The following is a 17,025-nucleotide window of genomic DNA, read 5'->3' on the forward strand; positions in this document are numbered from 1 at the left end:
TTATTTTATTGTGCAGGAGAGAATTGAGTGAGGAATTCGACCAGGAATGTGTTGACATGTTTTTATAAAGTATCAAGGCCTGTGACATCTGTCACCTATACTGACTGATGCCACTCCAGCAAGGCAGCGGCTGCCAGAAAAAGATAGGGTATTGCTGAGTTGAGTCGTGACCTGAGCATTCCATTACACACGAGGTTCCTGTGTTCTCAGAAATCTATTTTATCATGTGGTTTTTCAGGGTATTCCACTCATCTTGGATGGGAAGATGTTTTTGAAAAGTGCTGTATTTCTTTAAAAAATGTTTCTGTGGTAAGCATTAGGGAGTGATGGGCTGTGCCAGAACTGTTTGCTGTATCCCTCACTCCGTCACTTCGGCTGGGCTCAGGCTGACAGTGCTGCGTCTTACAGTGAGGTCAGTGGCTCAGCTGTAGCTGTGTAACAAGAGGGGCCATTCATAAATGTGTTTCTTGGCCTAGAGATGTTAGATGGCATTTCCTAGAGTAGCATCAGAATTCACTGTGGCTCAGGAAAGTGGAAACTGTACTGCAGTGTTGGAGTAACACCCGCTCATTTGCTATGGCTGGACGTACAGGCTGCAGAGAACTCTCTCACCTGAGTGTACAGTAGTTGGTCCTATGTTGTAACAGGAGGAGATGCCTTGAGGGAAGCTGCAGCCTGTGGCATCCTGGCCTGGATCAGCAATAGTGTGCCCAGCAGGATTAGGGCAGTGATTGTGCCCCTGTGTTCGGCACTGGTGAGGCCACACCTTGAATCCTGTGTTGGTTTCTGAGCCCCTCACTAGAAGAAAGACATTGAGGTGAGTGCTGGTTTGGCCAAATTTAGACATATATCGTCTGAGAGAAGGCAGGTTACAAACCACCCCTCCCCCACCAGGTTTGGGAAAAAAGAAACTTTTTCCTCGAAGGGAAGTGAAAGAAATAAAAACTATTTATTTAACAAACACACAGGAAAAGGATAATACTGCTAAATAATAAAATCTCTCGCTGTGAGGAAAAGCCTGGGAAAATGTTGGAGTCTTCCCTTTGGTCTCCCTCTTCCTCGGAGCTGGGACTTGGCCCAGGGCCAGGCCCTCTGTGCTCGGTGGAAAGTCCTCCCGATGTGTTCTGATATTGAAGCAGTCCAGCAGAAAAAGGGAAAAAATCCAAAATTCCTGGAAAAACAAAGTTCAACTCTCTGGAGAAAAAAAAATCCCGAAAAATGGCTGAACAAGCAAGCAGGGTGCTTTTCCTGCTCTCACACTCCCAGCAGCAGAAGGAAGAAAATGCGGAGAGCGAGAGTGTGTTGTCTGTCTGTGTCCTTGGAAAGCACTGCTTTGAGAAGTTTGCTCGGTTTTCGCTCTCTCCGCTCAGTTTAAAAGCATAGAAAGGCATAAAACTAACTTCTGGGCATAGAGCAGCCATAGGGAATACTACATCAAGTCACCCCAAGACAAAGTGCTTAAGCAAGTCCAGACAAGGGCAGCAGAGCTGGTGAAAGGTCTGGAGCACAAGTCCTGTGGGGAGCAGCTGAGGGAGCTGGGGTTGTTTAGCCTGGAGAAAAGGAGACTCAGGAGAGATCTTACCTCTCTTTACAACTACCTGAAAGGGTCGGTCTCTTCTCCCAAGTAATGAGCAACAGGACACGAGGAAACAACCTCAAGTTGCACCAGGGGAGGTTTAGACTGGATACTGGGAAACATTTCTTTGTAGAAAGGGTTGTCAAGTCTTGGAGCAAGCTGCCCTGGAAAGTGATTGAGTCACTGTTCCTGGAAGTATTTAAAAGACTTGTAGATGAGGTGCTTAGGAGCATGGTTTAGTGGTGGGCTTAGCAGTGCTGGGTTAATGGTTGGACTCAACGATCATAGAGGTTTTTTCTAACCTAAATGATTCTACAATTCTATGACCTGCATTCCTTGTCCCCCTGCACTGTTGTGGATTGGAAAGTAGAGGAGGTGGGAATGAATAAATGAAGTTGAGCCTGGGAAGAAGGGAGTAGAGGTGAATGGTACTTTTTGTCTCTCACCATCCCACTCAGTTTTCAATTGACAATAAATTACTTTTCCCCAAGTTGTCTCTGCCTTGTCAGTTGATAAGTGACCTCTGAGTATTTACCTCCCCCTCTTCTGTTCAGGAGCGGTAAAGTGAGAGAGTGGCTGGATGAGTGCCTAGCAGCTGGAAAATCAGGAACACATGTTCAAAGGACAATGGGCTTCACACATACCAGTGCTTAGGGACTGCTGCATTTGTCTAGTGCATTCCCTGTGGAGAGAGTTGTTCAGCTTGTTGATCATAAACCAGAGCAGGCTGGAACATGGGAATAGCACTCCTTGTTTGGGGTAATACTGAGTGGAATAACAATGGTGTCCCTGTTAGGGATAGGTGAGATAATGAGACCCACCTATTTTCTTCTCTGTCCTGCACGTCTGAGTTAAAAATGTATGGAAAGTGCTCTTTCAGTGCTTTTCTGCTGTGATAGTCTCTTTGTATGAAATGGATTTATTGTATTTACCTACCAAGCCTTTCCTCATTTACGTTGTTGCAATCGCTGCTTCTGTGATGCCCACACTCCTGGAGACAGTAAGCTGTGTAAGCTAAAATATCCAGGCTATTGCCCTGGTTTCAGCTGGGATAGGGTTAATTTCCTTCCTAGTAGCTAGTAGAGTGGTGTGGTTTTCATTTAGTATGAAAATAACATTGATAACACACTTAGTAGTGCTTACCCCAAGTCATGGACTTCCCAGTTTCCCAGTGAAAAGGCTGAAGTGGCACAAGAGGTTGTGAGGGGGAACGGCCAGAACAGCTGACCCAAAATGGCCAAAGGAATATTCCATACCAGAGGGCATCATGCTCAGTGGGAAGGCTGGCCAGGGGCAGCTGCTCAGGGTCTGGCTGGGCACTGGTGAGCAATTGCGTCATGTCTGTTCTATATTCTAATTATCATTATTGTCACAGTTATTCTAATTATTGTTTTCTTCCTTTTCTGTCCTATTAAGCTGTTTTTATCTCAGCCTGGGAGTTTTATCATTATTACTTTTCTGATTCTCTCCCCCATCCCACTGTTGGTGGGGAGTTGAGGGAGTGGCTGTGTGGTGTTGAGTTGCCAGCTGGGGTTAAACCACGTCAGTTGTTTCCTGGTGTGTTACGTATTCTTTTATCTTTTTTTTAGTTTGTAATTCAGGGAGTTGGAGCTGCCAGTACTTTTGTTCCTTTATATTGAGTATCAAGCAGTTATCAAGTAATAAATAATAAGAAAAAGAGTGTGGAGCCAGCACATCTGTGTATCTCTTTGTATTCTTGACATAACTGGAATATTTTAGCTGGTAGTGGCTGTTACTGTAATCAGGCCCCACAAATGCACCTTGGTCTGTTTGTTTTTAACTCATACATTTCCTCTTTAAAATTGCCTGGTTCCAGGCAGTTTGTAGAATGTTACCAGTCGTTGCCTGGAAATATCTGTTATCATTCTCCTAAAATAACCATTCCCAGTCAACTGAAAGCTGAACTACTGTTTTTCTGCTGGTTGTCATATCAGGTTTTCTGACATTTTTCAGTGGGAAGTGTAGACAAAGGATTACAGAAGATTGCTAGAAGTACTGCTTGTTTCCTAATCCAGCCAGCTCCATGTTTTCATGAGAGCTTGTGCTGGTGCAGAGAAATGATAGTTTGGGGACTGGACCAGAGAGAAAGATGAGATGGTGACTAGTTGAGACCCAGACTGGTCTGGCTTTGTGACTGACCAGTTGAAACATGTGGTAGTACTAAAGGCTCTTTCCGCACTACTGAGTATCTGAAAGGAGGAAGCTTTTCCCCGAAATACTTGTGCAGTCTTGATAATAGATAAGACCTTTCTGGCACAGAGGAGGTGGCACTCACTGGGGAAGCCTTGAAATATCTACCTGCTGGGGAATGCATGTGTTGCACAAAGAGTTCAAACAGGTTTGAGTTACAAGAGATTATCACTCCTCCTAAGGCTGTACCTATACTTTCTCTCCCATCCCTTACAACAATTCACCATACCCATATACCCTGTCTGCTCAGTTCTTATCTTTTCTGTATCTTTAGGTAATATCTGTATACTATCTGGAAGCACAAGAAAATCCCACACCTTAGCAGACAGGTGTGCTCATAAATTCCTCTGATGTAGATGCAGTTCTACTGAAGGAAGTGTGTTTGTCAGCACACACACACACACATACATATACACACACATGCACAGAGCAGCTCAGGAGGAGGGTTAGGGAAGTTGGCAGGAAAACTGTACCGGAGCTGAGCTAGCACTGACATTGCAGTACTGCATCCCTGGTAGCCTGAGGGAGCCCCAGATGGGTGAGATGACAAAGTGACACCTCTGTTTCCATCCAGCTGATCCTCTGAGGTTGCTAGAGGAGTTTTACAGGTCAGAGTGGTAGGAAAAGCACCAGTGAGGGACAACCTTGTAGTAGAAAGTTGTCTTTCATGAAAAAGGTCAGTGAGCCAGGCTGTTTGCATGAAGTAGATGCTTTGGTCCATGGTGGGACTGTCATCAATGGGTATGTCCAGGTGATAACAGACAGGAGTGTGGTGGGAGCATCGGGACTTCTCCACAGATGTGGACAAGAGGGTGGTGGGCAGCTTGATGAATGACATCTCTAATGTTTAAAATCTCCAAATGGAGCAGGTGCCAAAAGGGCACTGATAGAAATTGTGGTTTGCTTTTAGGAGCAAAGGCTTGAGCCTTTGTTTCTAACGGAAGGGTTTGTTGTGGGAATTATTTCTGAGCAGTATTGCTTCTATCCTGGCATGCCTGAGTGCCTCTGTGCTGGTTCTGCTGTGCTAGGAGGAAAGGAGGGAGGCTGGCTGCCATCTGGGGCTGGTTCATGAGCTGAGGGAGGGGCATGTGGGACAGCACCAGAGCGCCTCTTTGGCCTGAGGAAAAGTGGGATGTGTTGGCTCTTTTTTTTCTTTCTCCTTTAAAATTTTTTTTTCTCCCATCCTGTGATTTGAGCTGATTCTTTCCTGCAGCCTGTGACAGGTAACAGAGGTCTCTTTATGGTGTGGGGTTTCCTGGATGAAAAGTGTCTGCTGCTTGTGAAGTGCTCTCCGTAGTTCTTGGAGCGAGTGTTCGACAAGAAGGAGAGTGATGGCAGCAGCAGTGAATGGTTTAATGTGCTTTCTTCATTTGGCTTGAAATTCTGAGAAGTGGAAAGGGAGTTCGTTTGAGGATTGGATTTATTTTGTTTGTTGTTTTTCTTTTGAAATAGCACAATGTCGCGGGTTCGGTTTGTAACCGGGCGGAAACACCAATTTAGTGTAGTGGTTTGGTCCAAAATACTCATTACTGTTTATCTGCTGTGAGATAAGAATTAGGAGAAATGCAAAGCAGGCACCAAACTTGAAAGAATATAAAGAAGTTTATTAACAGACCTAAAAGAAGAAAAAAAAATTATACCACCTTCAGAACTCTCCTCCTCCCCCCACCTTCCTCCCTTCTCCCACTGACAATGTGAAAAGACAACCCTTAAGATGTTCAGTCTGTTTACCACTTCCATAATAACCTTGTTCAGTCCATTTAGAAAGAGAAGTCTCTTCTTGCTCATGCTATGAAAACATTATCACAACGAGACAGCCGCCCACTTCCAAATATTGTTCAGTCCATTTAGGAAGAGGAGTCTCTCTGCCTGCGTGTGAGTCCTTTCCCCCGACTTGCAGCTTTTCCCGCAACTGCTTTCGAGGGTCCACTCTTGAAGTTTTTTGGGGTACAATTTTAAGGTTGAGCCGTTCAGAAACAAAAACAGAGGCCCTTCTCCTTCCCTGGGAGCAAAGGGTCTTCATCATCTTCATCTTTAGGACTATCTCTGGGAGCATCTCTAGGAACTGAAGTTTTCTCCTTTCCCATTTGGAGCAAAAGTCCTCATCTGGTTCATCTCTAGGGACTGAGGTTTTCTCCTTTCCCGTTTGGAGCAAAAGTCCTCATCTGGTTCATCTCTAGGGACTGAGGTTTTCTCCTTTCCCGTTTGGAGCAAAAGTCCTCATCTGGTTCATCTCTCCCTGTCCAAACTTCTCATGAAATTACAGCTGCATCAGCATCTGCCTATCTCAGCGCAGGTGCTTTTGCTTATGAGTTGAACACTCCACCCCCCATATCTTCATGAAATTACAACAGGATACTCTGATATATCATAGCTTCACAACAGAATTTCAGCTTTAAGCATCTCCTCTCTCTCTTCCCTCAGGTTTTCAGCTCTTCACAGCAATGAAAAGGGTTAATCTCACCTCGGCCTTGCAGCTTTGCAGCTGGAATGTTGAATGTTTCTTATCGCAGTGGAGAGGGGAGAGAGCCGAGCCGCTCCGGCTGCTCACGGCAAGGCAGTGGGGGGGGGTTCCATGGCTGGAACAGGTCCATGGCTTCAGGATGGCCGTGGCCCGGCCCGGCCTGGCCCAAGCAGGGCCTGGCCAGGCCCGCTGGCCCCCACTCGGGGCCTGCAGCCACCTGTGCCAGCGCCGGAAACAAGAGAGAGCTTGGAGGGGGAGTTTGCCTATTCTTAAATGTGGATAACAGAGGTGATCACAACTTTAAGTGGCTTAGAGAATTGTCCATATTCAAACTGGCCAGCTGATAGGTTCTATCAGTTCCCAGAGGAAACTGTAAGCACCCCTTAGCAAGGACGTCCCTTCCGGGACTATGCTTGCTAACCTGTGACACACAATTTCTCGGTGCAGTTGGTGGGTTTTAAATAGGAAGAGGTAACAGGATTGTTAAAGTGTTGCATAAAAGAGGTGTTAAAAGCTACTGGCCTAGCGCCCTACTAAGAAACGAATCTGTTGAAAAGAAGGAAGTGTCTGTGAAAGGAGCAGGTATAGACTCTTGTAAAACTTGAAGACTTGGACTGTCCTGCATAGAAAAGCTGATGCTGTAGAGTGATCTTTCTATCTTGACAGATGTGAACAATTTTAGTTCCTTCTTGGTGGATTTCATGAAGAAGGCTGTTACACTTCTGATACACGTGGAGCTAACCCATTGCTGCTTTTGATTTTGGCCTAGATAAATTAATAAATTGTCTGCATAGTACAGAGCTGATTAAATGCAGTCCCAAGGAACTTTTTCATGCTTTATTTCCTGCTTGAACTTATTATAGTTTTTAGAATTAGGTTCAAGTGAATGCTCATTGCTGCTGAACCTGTTCTGCTACCTTTGGAATATGTGCATGAGCTTTCGGAGCTTGCAAGGGTTTCTGGAAAATCCTGCGTGGGAAATCTGTCCTTACTCGACTGTGTGAAACAGGTAGAGTCAGAAAGTTGGTTTGTGTAAATTAAAACTTAATTTTCCTTTCATCAGATGAATTATTGCCCTTCTGCATGAGTGTTGTGATGAGCTGAAGGTGACTAATGGTTGTGATCGTGCGTGCGTATTTATGCTGCTCGGTTGAAGTGCTCAAGTGTATTTTAAGAGAGAGCAGCATTCTGTTGCTGCCACAGAACCCAGTGGAGATGTGAGTTTAGTTATTATGGGAAATTATTCACACTGACAGTAGTATAGTGTGAATATTTGTCAGAGACAAGTAACGTGAACTTTTAGTAGCAACTACTTATAGAATCTCGCAAAGCTGACAAAGGAAATTCACATGTGTGAGATTTGGAACAGGAGTGGAGGAGAGTAGAAATAGGGTTGGTGCAGTAAGCTCATAGTTTATGTCCATAATTTTAGCATCCTAGTACCTTAGCAATTTTACACCTGCATGCTCTTCCTGATATTTTAACAAAAACAACAAAATATTTCAGAAGCTGCTTCTGACTAATACTGCTGACTGCCTCCTGATGTTTCTTTATGTCTTTTCCCATGGATAGTTAATTTAAAATTTTATTTATGGAAAAAATAATTTCTTTTGAGGGACGGACCATTTGCACTAATGTGAGTACCAGTGGTAAGCAACTGTTTTAACTCCTTTTAAAGATTGTAGTCCACTTCTGGGAAAGTGGGAAGCTGTGAATATAATAAACACCTTTTGATAGTCATTCGTTGCATGTTAAATTCAGTATCTTAACTTTTATGTTGTCCTTTTCAGCCCAGGTTTATCTGGGGCACACTTGGACTGGGTGATGGAGAAGGAAATTCCCTCCTTGTGCATGCACTTGGTGCACTGGGACTTTTGTGGTTTTTTGGAGAAAATTACACCCCTTGGGGGAAGTGCTTCACCTCATGAATGCTGCATAGTAGCTTAGAGGCCATGAAAGGCAGCAATTGAGATTATTCCATAGAAACTTGCAGGTAGAGTTTAGATAAGCAGATTCTAAGGTCTTTGATTTAATAATTACAGGCTAATATTACCCATGGGGTCCACACTGCTTTCAGATGATTCATAGAGCTCATCACTGATTTCCTGTATGCAACTGTTGCAGGGTATAAACCAATGGGGGAGGATGGACATTTTCTCTTTTATTTGAGTCCCTCTACTTCCTTAGAGCAACACTGTGTGTTGCATGTGAATGGGGAGAGCAAGTTGGTTATTCCTTGAACTGTCTGCTAGCAGGGACAGCAGCTGGTCATTCCCAGTGAACCCTGAGAAGCTTGGGAGTTCATCTTGTTAGTCCTGGGTCAGGCCCCCACATCCCACAAATTCTCCAAAAGACACCTGGCCTAAACTAGTGGAAATGTGGACTTACTCTATTCCTTGTGCCTGTGATACCTCTCCAGGGTCTCATGTACTTTGGAGGCTGGTATAAAATAACCTTTTCCATGTTTTTGTGTTTCTTCTCTTTGATCTAGCCTGTTTTATGTGCATTGTCTTTAATCACTGCCTTTGCTTCACTTAGCCTCAGTCCTTGTTCTTCTCAGAGGCAGCAGTTTTCTTGTGTGTTTTCTATATCAAAGTTCTCTTTTATTGAAGTTTCATTCTTTCTCTGCTAAGAGATGATAATAACAGCGAAAAGAACTAGAGTGGTAACTATATGATGATGGCAGTAAAAGCCTGTATGAAAATGGAGCTCTTGAAAGAGGGCAGGAAGTGGAACAAAGGATTGACTCCTCATAGACCTAACACTTTTGAAAAACTGAACCTTTCCCTTAAAAAGCAGGAAGATTTTCCTCCTTCAACTGCGTGTGAGAGGGGAATACTGGACAAAGACCCATAAGGTGGTGCTGACAGGTAGCAGATAAAGAATAATGATTTCTGATACCGGTCAGGTTTCACACTGCATTGTGCAGCGCAACATAGCATCGGTAATACTGTCTTTCAGAAGAAAACAGTTTATTTCTGCAAAGATTCAGGTGGTTTTCATTTTGGTGGGGCTTTACTCATAGCTAGCAGAATCTCTTGCTTTGCAGCTGTTGTTAATTTTGGTAGGAATGGAAGTAGTAAAACCTGTGTATTGCCAAGTACTGTACACAGACTGGGTAGTGGTTGCACTTTCTGATCTGAAAAAAAAAAAAAAAAAAGGTTGAGAGAGAAGACCAAAACAGGAAAGAGGTTTACATAAAATCATGCAGCTGGTTTGTGGCTGAGCTAGGACCAAAGCTCAGTGTCTTGGTTTCTGACCAATTGTTCGTATTTGCTGTTCCTTTTGTGTATTGTCATAACCTGTTTTCATGAAGTCTGTGAAGGCGTAGTAGTGGAGGTGGCAGAAACTAATTCTCTCCTTCCTTTTTTCTTTTTTTGTGGTCCAGGTTAAAGTCATGTTTTGTGACATTTGAAGAGCAAACAATACTATGGCTCCATGAATTTCAAAACTGCAGGAAGTGTGGCAGCCCTCCCTACCTCCAGCTTTCCTTCCCTACTGTGACGTTCTTATTGGGAACTGTGGTTTCATCCCCACTGGATATGCAGTGACCTGCCTTGGCATCAGAGCAGAGGAAGCAGTTTGTGAATCAGGGAAAGCCATGGCCTTGGGCTTGAATGTTTATCACCTCTTCTATAAGTTCAAAGTGTTGGTGCTTGTCACTTCGCTTTTGATGGTGCTATGGACCACATTCAGTTACTTAGTGGACACCAGACAGGAAATTCCTAAAGCTAAGAGCATGGTGGAATTTTTCAGGAAGGTAACTAGCCTGGAGCACAGTCAAAAGGAAGAGAAGATCAAATCCACTGCAGACATTCCCATGGTGAAGTCATTTCAGGGTCCCTGCCCAGCTGTGTCCCCATACCTGCGTAAGTGATGGTGTTTTCCTCTCCTCTCTGACAAGTTAATCTGCTGTAGTGCTGCTGACTTGGATTTCTTCCTAGCCGTTTACCAGCTGGACACCTTTCCTGTGAGACCAGTACAACCAGTTGCAGGAAGCACTCCAGGGTGGGAAGTGTCGTGTGGCATGGAGTGCCTGTGCTGGGTCTGGCTGGGAGAGCAGCTGGTGCTGCGCTCTGCATTTGTGGGTAAAACAGCTTTGGTGACACACTGGTAACTCGGCTACTCTGAACGGCATTTGCACTCTCCTGAGGCTTTGTCTCTGTCTGTTTTGGCCCCCTAAAATCCAGTGGGGTGGGCAGGAGGCCGGGAGTGGGCACAGCCCAGACTGCTGACCCCAGCTGACTGCAGGGGTATTCCGTACCCTGTGACTGTGCCATTTATCATGCTCAGCAGTAAAAGCTCGAGGAAAGGAGGAAGGAGGGATGTTCATGGTGGCAGCATTTGTCTTCCCAACAACTGCTCAATGTGCTGAAGCCCTGCTTCCCTCGATGTGGCCAGACACCTGCCTGCCAGTGGGGCTTAATGAAAGAATTTTTCTTTTTGCCTTGCTTATGTGTGCATCTTCTGCTTTTTTTTTTTTAATTAAACTATTTTTGTCTCAACCACAAGTGTTTTCACCTTTCCTCAGGTTTTTGCCTTTTCATTATTAAATATACTTTTGTGTCTCTGTGTTGACAATTGAAGGACTTCACAACTCTGTTGGAGTTAGCATTAATTATGATGAAGGTTCAAATGGGTGACTGTTTTCTTGGTTTGGGCATTTTTATTATTCTTTTTTCTTGGCTTGGTACTGTTAGCAGCACCAGGCTCCTGCTTTGCAGTATCATGTCATTATCTTCTTTCTCTTCATTATTGTGAACCTGATTGGGGATTTGTTTGGGAAGGTGGATTCTTCCTTCTTCCCTGATGTAAACCAAAAAGCTTCTGTCTCCCAGCACACCTTCACTCCAACCCCAAGGTGTATTTGCTTAAGTAAATGCAGCATGGCTGTATTATACTTTTTCATGGGCTTGCTGAGTCCACAGGAGCTGGCATGATAGCTCAGTGGGAGATAAGAGATGAAAATTTCATTTGGCTACAGAAAACCTTGCTATGTTTTATCTTACAAATTGATAACCTTAAGCCTGTCATGCTTTTTTTGTGCTTTAGGTAGTGATGACTTCTTACAGCCACAGTCCTATGTCTCTTTCCACTTTCTTCTCCTGCGCTTTGCCTGGCAGTCATTTTTGCCCAGTCCTTCTGCAGTAGCTTAGAACTTCTCTTGAGTTTTTTTAAAATATTTTTTATTGCCACTACTTCATAATCAATTTAAGTGACTACATGCTTGACACCCTCTCTTTCCAGTGCCTGTGTAATATCCTTGTAGTACTACTTTTCTCTTGGAAGGGTAAGGAAACCAATTGGGGCTTGAACTTGGGTTTCTTACACTGGTTACAAAGTGCCTCATTAAGTGACTGGACCAGCCACAATCTGAAATGACTCAGGAAAGCTTCTTGTGCTTCTCCTACAGGAGGTGCCAGCAAACTCTCCTTCAAACCATCTGTTACACTGGAAGAAGTGCAAAAGGAGAACCCTCAGGTAGCCAAGGGCCGGTACCACCCTGTGGAGTGCTCAGCTCTGCAGCATGTGGCCATCCTTATCCCTCACCGCAACCGAGAGAAGCATCTGCTGTACCTCCTGCAGCATCTCCACCCCTTCCTGCAAAGGCAGCAGCTGGATTATGGCATCTACGTCATTCACCAGGTGAGGCAGCTGTGCAGAGCTGTTTGGGTGAGGGTGATGGCTGTGCCCTGCAGCCTGAGGAGAGGCTTCTGCTGCCTCTGCTGTCTGACATCCATCCTCCAAACCTGCTTTGAGCAGTTCTGCTTGCTGAGGGGTGCAGCAGTGCCTGCAGCCACTGCTGGTGGCACTACTGGATCTCAGGGCTGGGGAGTGTTGGCAGTGTCTTTAACTGGTGTTCATTTCCCAGTCTAAGTAACTTCGTGTTCCTGAGTTAGCATTCAAGGTAAGCATCTTTTGCACTGCTAATGCAACTCACTTCTCTTGCAGTATCCACACATGTAACTAGGCTGGCCTGTTCTGTCGTCACATTTGGAGTCATTTGGATAGAAGGCCTCAGTTTGTCTCTAGTCCCTCTCTCCCATCAGGCTCTTGTGCTTAGTAAGTTGTGTGTATAATGTGGTTTTATGTTTGCTTTCTCAAACTAAACACAACAGCTGCTGCTTGTAGTTGCTTTATTTGCTCATCAAGTGTGGTGGGAAGTAGTTGTCATGGAAGAGCACTTGGTTCTTGAAAGTTTTATTAATTTCTTTATTTGTATTCTTCCTACCAATGGTGTTTCAGTGGCTAAAACTTAAGCAGACCTGTGCCACATTGTCTTTCATCAAGGTGCTTATGTTCTACTTGCATGTGCTAATAGCATTATATATTGCTCTTTCGTAATATGTTGTCTTTTTCTTGATCTTCTGTTATGTTTGTTTTCTTTCACTGTCATTTACTTACGTGTTCTGCTTTGGCTCCAAACAGACATTTCAAACAGCAGAAGAAAAAGGTGATAAATTAATACAGTTTCTCTTCCCTCTTGATTAAAGAGCCTAGAGTCAATTAATCAGTATGAGGCAGCGCTTTCTAGGTGAAAGCTTACACTCTTACACTTTTGCTCAGCTGAATGTCTCAGCAGAACTGCAATAAAAGTCATGGCATCATATATTTACTTGGAATGAACTGCTCTTCCATTGTTTAGAGTCATCATGTGGCCTGTAGAGTGGTAAAACTGAGGGCTTTCTTTTTTCTGCATTACTACGTATTATAATCATTCATCTACTGGCTCATTCTAGCAGGAAGTGGTGGTTAGGAATAAATTATTGGGAGAATGGGCATATCTTTTTAATTTCTTGAAATATGTGCAGTGGAGAACTGCTGTTTTCATGTTAGCAAAAAGTAATACAGAAGTATGGAAGTTTTGTCTGATGAGAGCAGTGTAGGAGCCTGGGTGGGTGGCTCGGTCGGGACGGACGGAGACGAGAGATCTCTAAAGTCAGATCTTGGAACATGCGGTTTATTGCAAAGGGCGTGGGTACAGGGGCACTGCTTAGAGCTGCCAGACTCAGCTTGGAGCAGGCCCAGGAGAGCAAGAGAGTAAGCGGGTAAGAGAGAGAGAGAGCGCGAGAGGAATGAGAGTGAAGAAGTAGTGAGAGAGAGTGTAGTAAGAGTAAGAGTGGAATAAGAGTGTAGAAGTCCTGGTTACAATACAATAAATCATCTTCTGTACTGAATATTCTAATTGTCACTAACCAATCTAATACAAGATACAAATCCTATAGCATTTACATACAGCCTATAAGAGTTCTTCTATTACCATAGAGTGTTACATCTTAACTTCTAAAAACTACTCTTTGGACCCCTTCTGCTGAGCTAGTAGGGTCTGCTCTGACCCTTGGACCTGCCTGCAAGCAGAGGGTATTGTTCAATCAAGAGGGGATTACCTTCAGTCGGCCATACCATTGTTTTCCAGTTGTTCAGTAACTAAGACTTGGTAATTCAAAAGTGGCTTTCATTTCGATGTTGCTTATAGTTTTCATATTCCCAAAATCTTTTGTCAGGCAATCATATTTATAAGGCTTTCCTGTTTCATCTTCCCCAACAGAGCAGCAGTGTCAAACCTGAACTTATTCTGTCAGAGATTGTGCTTGGAAGATTGGAAGCTTTCACATAGCTTTTCCATGCAGATAGGCATGCCCAAAGCCTGGAAAGTGGGTCTAACAAAACTCTTCTGGGGCAAATCCATTTTTACTCTCAATTTGGGATGTCATTAGTTGTTTTAAGTCTCTTCTGAGGAAAGACAAACAGGAACTTAACTGTTGAAATAGAGTCTGTTTTGGAGGTAGATTAAATGGGCCTTTTGTATTTTTTTCTGTGAGCCTCTGAAGGCCTTACTCCAGATTTCTTCTTTTTGGGCTACTTTTAACATCTCTAAAGTCATGCTTCTTTAAATGTATGCATACATGAATGCTGTACTTAGAACAGTGTGAGTTTGTAATCCCTAAAGGGCGAGTAATTTCTTGCCCAAGTAAATTTTGTCTTGTGGTTAGTGTTCTTCTTCCATAGAAACAAAGGGAGACAATTCTGTCCTTGATAAAAGACGAGTAAGTTCTGCTATTTGTTCAGTGTGTGGTCTGACATGGAAAACTGCCCTTGCTGGAAAGCACTGTCAGCTGGCATTTGGGTGCTGTGGTGGCTTTCGTGATAGGAAAACAGAATTTCAGCAGATGGAAGATGCTGCTCCTGAACTAAGCTGGGTTTGATACTCAATAGAAGTGATGGTCTCCAAATGTGTCTGACACCTGATTTGTTCTGTTCACTCAATAACCTATGTTTTCATCCTCAGGAGGAGATATCTCATGGGTATTTTTATATACAGGACATTTTAAGAAGAACAAACAAACAAAAATCCAAAACACACGAAAGCCTCCCCATTCAGAAATTTGACACCCTGATTTTGGGTGAATTGTATCTAAATTTTCTAATGGAAAATTAATCTCCAGAGAATGAATGCAATTGATTATCCATCTCTTAACTTCTCAGAATGGGCACTGTATTGTATTTTTCAGACTGCAGGTATGGAGTTATAAATCCCATAAATCATCTTCGTGCAGGAGCAGATGGTTGTTTTAGTGATGGTGAACAAATTCTGCTTTAGAGGAAAGTGTTACTTTTTAGCACAATAAAACATGTTTTGTATACAACGGCTTTTCCCTGCAGCTCACTTTCTCTTAGCCTGGGGAGGCCAGCTTCTTTCTCATTTTCCATGGAGCCTCTTTCTGTCCAGGCACCTTCTAGAAAATATCCTAGAATTCCAAGCAGTTTCTCTTGAAATTTTTTTATTATTATTCTTTCAAGTATATCAGGTTCCTTGCTCTGGAAAATGACTGTCCTGTCCATTTCTGGGAGGGCAAGGTTTGGTCCTCTGGTTCCAGGTGGGAACTGGAGGCAGATCCTCACTTTGTCCTCAAGAGCAGAAAGATAAGCACATGTATGGCTCCAAAGTGACATGATAAGCTTATGAAACTGCCAGGCATGTGTGGATATACCTATACCTCAGCAGTGAAAAATTAGATTTTTGAAAAGCAGCTACTAACTAACTTATAGCAAAAGCAAACGATGAAGACTAGTAAAAAGAAGGTGAAGCTCTGTGCTAGGAGCAGGCCCCATGCAACAGCATAATCAGGTTATAGGTAGGAGGTAAAAATGAGGAGACCTGCTTTTCGCTTCCCACTCTGCCATCTGTGTGTGAGCTGAGGAAATACAGGGAACTCTTTCAGCATCGCTGTCCTTGAGGCTGAGGGAACAAGCATAAATCGTTTGTGGCAAGGGCTCTGACAACTAGAGATTAATTAGCTTGGGATTAACATGGGGATTTGGTTTTGCTTTTTTAAAAAGAACTTCCATAAGCCTTACTGACACAGTTGTATGGAACACATTTTTAGGCTATACTGGTACCTCTCTGTTGTGGAGCCTGATGGTAACTCCAGGACTGGGGGCAGAAGGGCAGTTAAGCCACATGATGGAGCACTCACAGGTGGGGTACCCAGCTATCCACAGGCTTTCCTGGCCCTGGCTGTGTGTGTTCATGATGAATAGAGGCTGGAGAAACACTTTGCACCTTTGGTCACTTCGATGCTGTGCCCAGTGTTACGGGGCACTCTTTGTGCAGTCACTGCTGCCGAGGTGCTGGAAAAGCCACACGGATGTGGTTGCAAACCAAGCGATCGGAACAAATGCCCAGGAGCAGCTCTGGTTCAAAAGCTGTGGCACCTTCTTCAGAGGTGTTTTTTTCCATTCTCTTCCACAGGCTGGCAACACCAAATTTAATCGAGCTAAACTGCTGAATGTAGGATACCTAGAGGCCCTAAAAGAAGCAAGCTGGGACTGTTTCATTTTCCATGATGTGGATCTGGTGCCAGAAAATGACTTTAACATTTACATGTGTGACACACAACCAAAGCACCTTGTAGTTGGCAGGAACAATACTGGATACAGGTAGGAAACCAGCAATATGGAAAGAATACCAGCGGGGAAATGCCATGTTACTGATAATGTTCCTCTTCTGATGGAGCTGTATGCTGTTATCTACCCTTCCTTCTGACACCAGGTTTCTGGTGGTAACACTTCACCTCTCTGGAGTACAGGACTGGACAGACACCTCTGAAGTCACCCCTGTGGTTTCCTGTACAAATGATCATTGTTATTATTCTGGTTTCTGGGGTTGAATTAAGGGGTGTTTCAAGAGGAAAGCAATGTGCCAGAGGTTGTGCAGAGACCTTCTGTCAAAGCTAGATACACATTTACAGTTTCCTGATCCTGTGGTTTGAGGGTGGGACTTTACTGTAACAGAACTTGCCACTTACTTCTGCTGTTGAAGAGGTAACGCCTGATATTGAGAGCTCAGGTGTGGGAATTTGCCAAGGGATAGGTCTGTCCTTTAATTATTTGATTGAACAGTGTATAACACAAGATAATTCTGATTTTTAAATGAGTCCCCTAAGTGCTCATGTGATCTAAATAGTTTGAAGTGAAAAGTCAGGTTCAGTCTGCCTCAGAGAGGAAAGGCTCTTGAACTTGGTGAATTTAATGACTAGAAGTGTTTACACTTGTTTCTTTCAAGATTCACTTCATGTCATGTCACTCTAAATATTGATTAGAAGTGGGCTTTGCAAAAGCTAATCTCAAAGTACTTTGAAGTAAAGCTCTGCTTTGCTTCTGCATTTCCTTTGTTAAGTATATGAGAAAGAGGTGGGATGTGCCCAATACTTACACAGAATAATACTCACTTTCCAGTCATTTAGTGAAAACTGGAACAAGTACATACATA

The 17,025-nt window shown here is 43.7% G+C and overlaps 1 protein-coding gene across 4 annotated transcripts in view; it reads left to right on the forward strand.

Annotated features, from left to right (window-relative positions):
- B4GALT4 (beta-1,4-galactosyltransferase 4) overlaps positions 1-17,025 on the forward strand; it is a 28,086-nt gene that overhangs the window by 3,497 nt on the left and 7,564 nt on the right. For 2 of the 4 annotated variants that reach the window (XM_010395969.3, XM_010395970.3), the window contains 3 exons: positions 9,640-10,120; positions 11,665-11,897; positions 16,006-16,193. In XM_010395969.3, the coding sequence (XP_010394271.1) occupies positions 9,853-10,120; positions 11,665-11,897; positions 16,006-16,193 (689 nt within the window). In that variant the 5' untranslated portion in view covers positions 9,640-9,852. Of the gene's footprint in view, positions 1-4,890; positions 5,011-7,114; positions 7,261-9,639; positions 10,121-11,664; positions 11,898-16,005; positions 16,194-17,025 lie in introns of those variants that run through there. The other 2 variants (XM_019283815.2, XM_019283814.2) reach the window with 2 other exon arrangements.

The sequence above is a fragment of the Corvus cornix genome, chromosome 1 (genome assembly GCF_000738735.6).
Source record: "Corvus cornix cornix isolate S_Up_H32 chromosome 1, ASM73873v5, whole genome shotgun sequence".
NCBI lineage: Eukaryota > Metazoa > Chordata > Aves > Passeriformes > Corvidae > Corvus > Corvus cornix.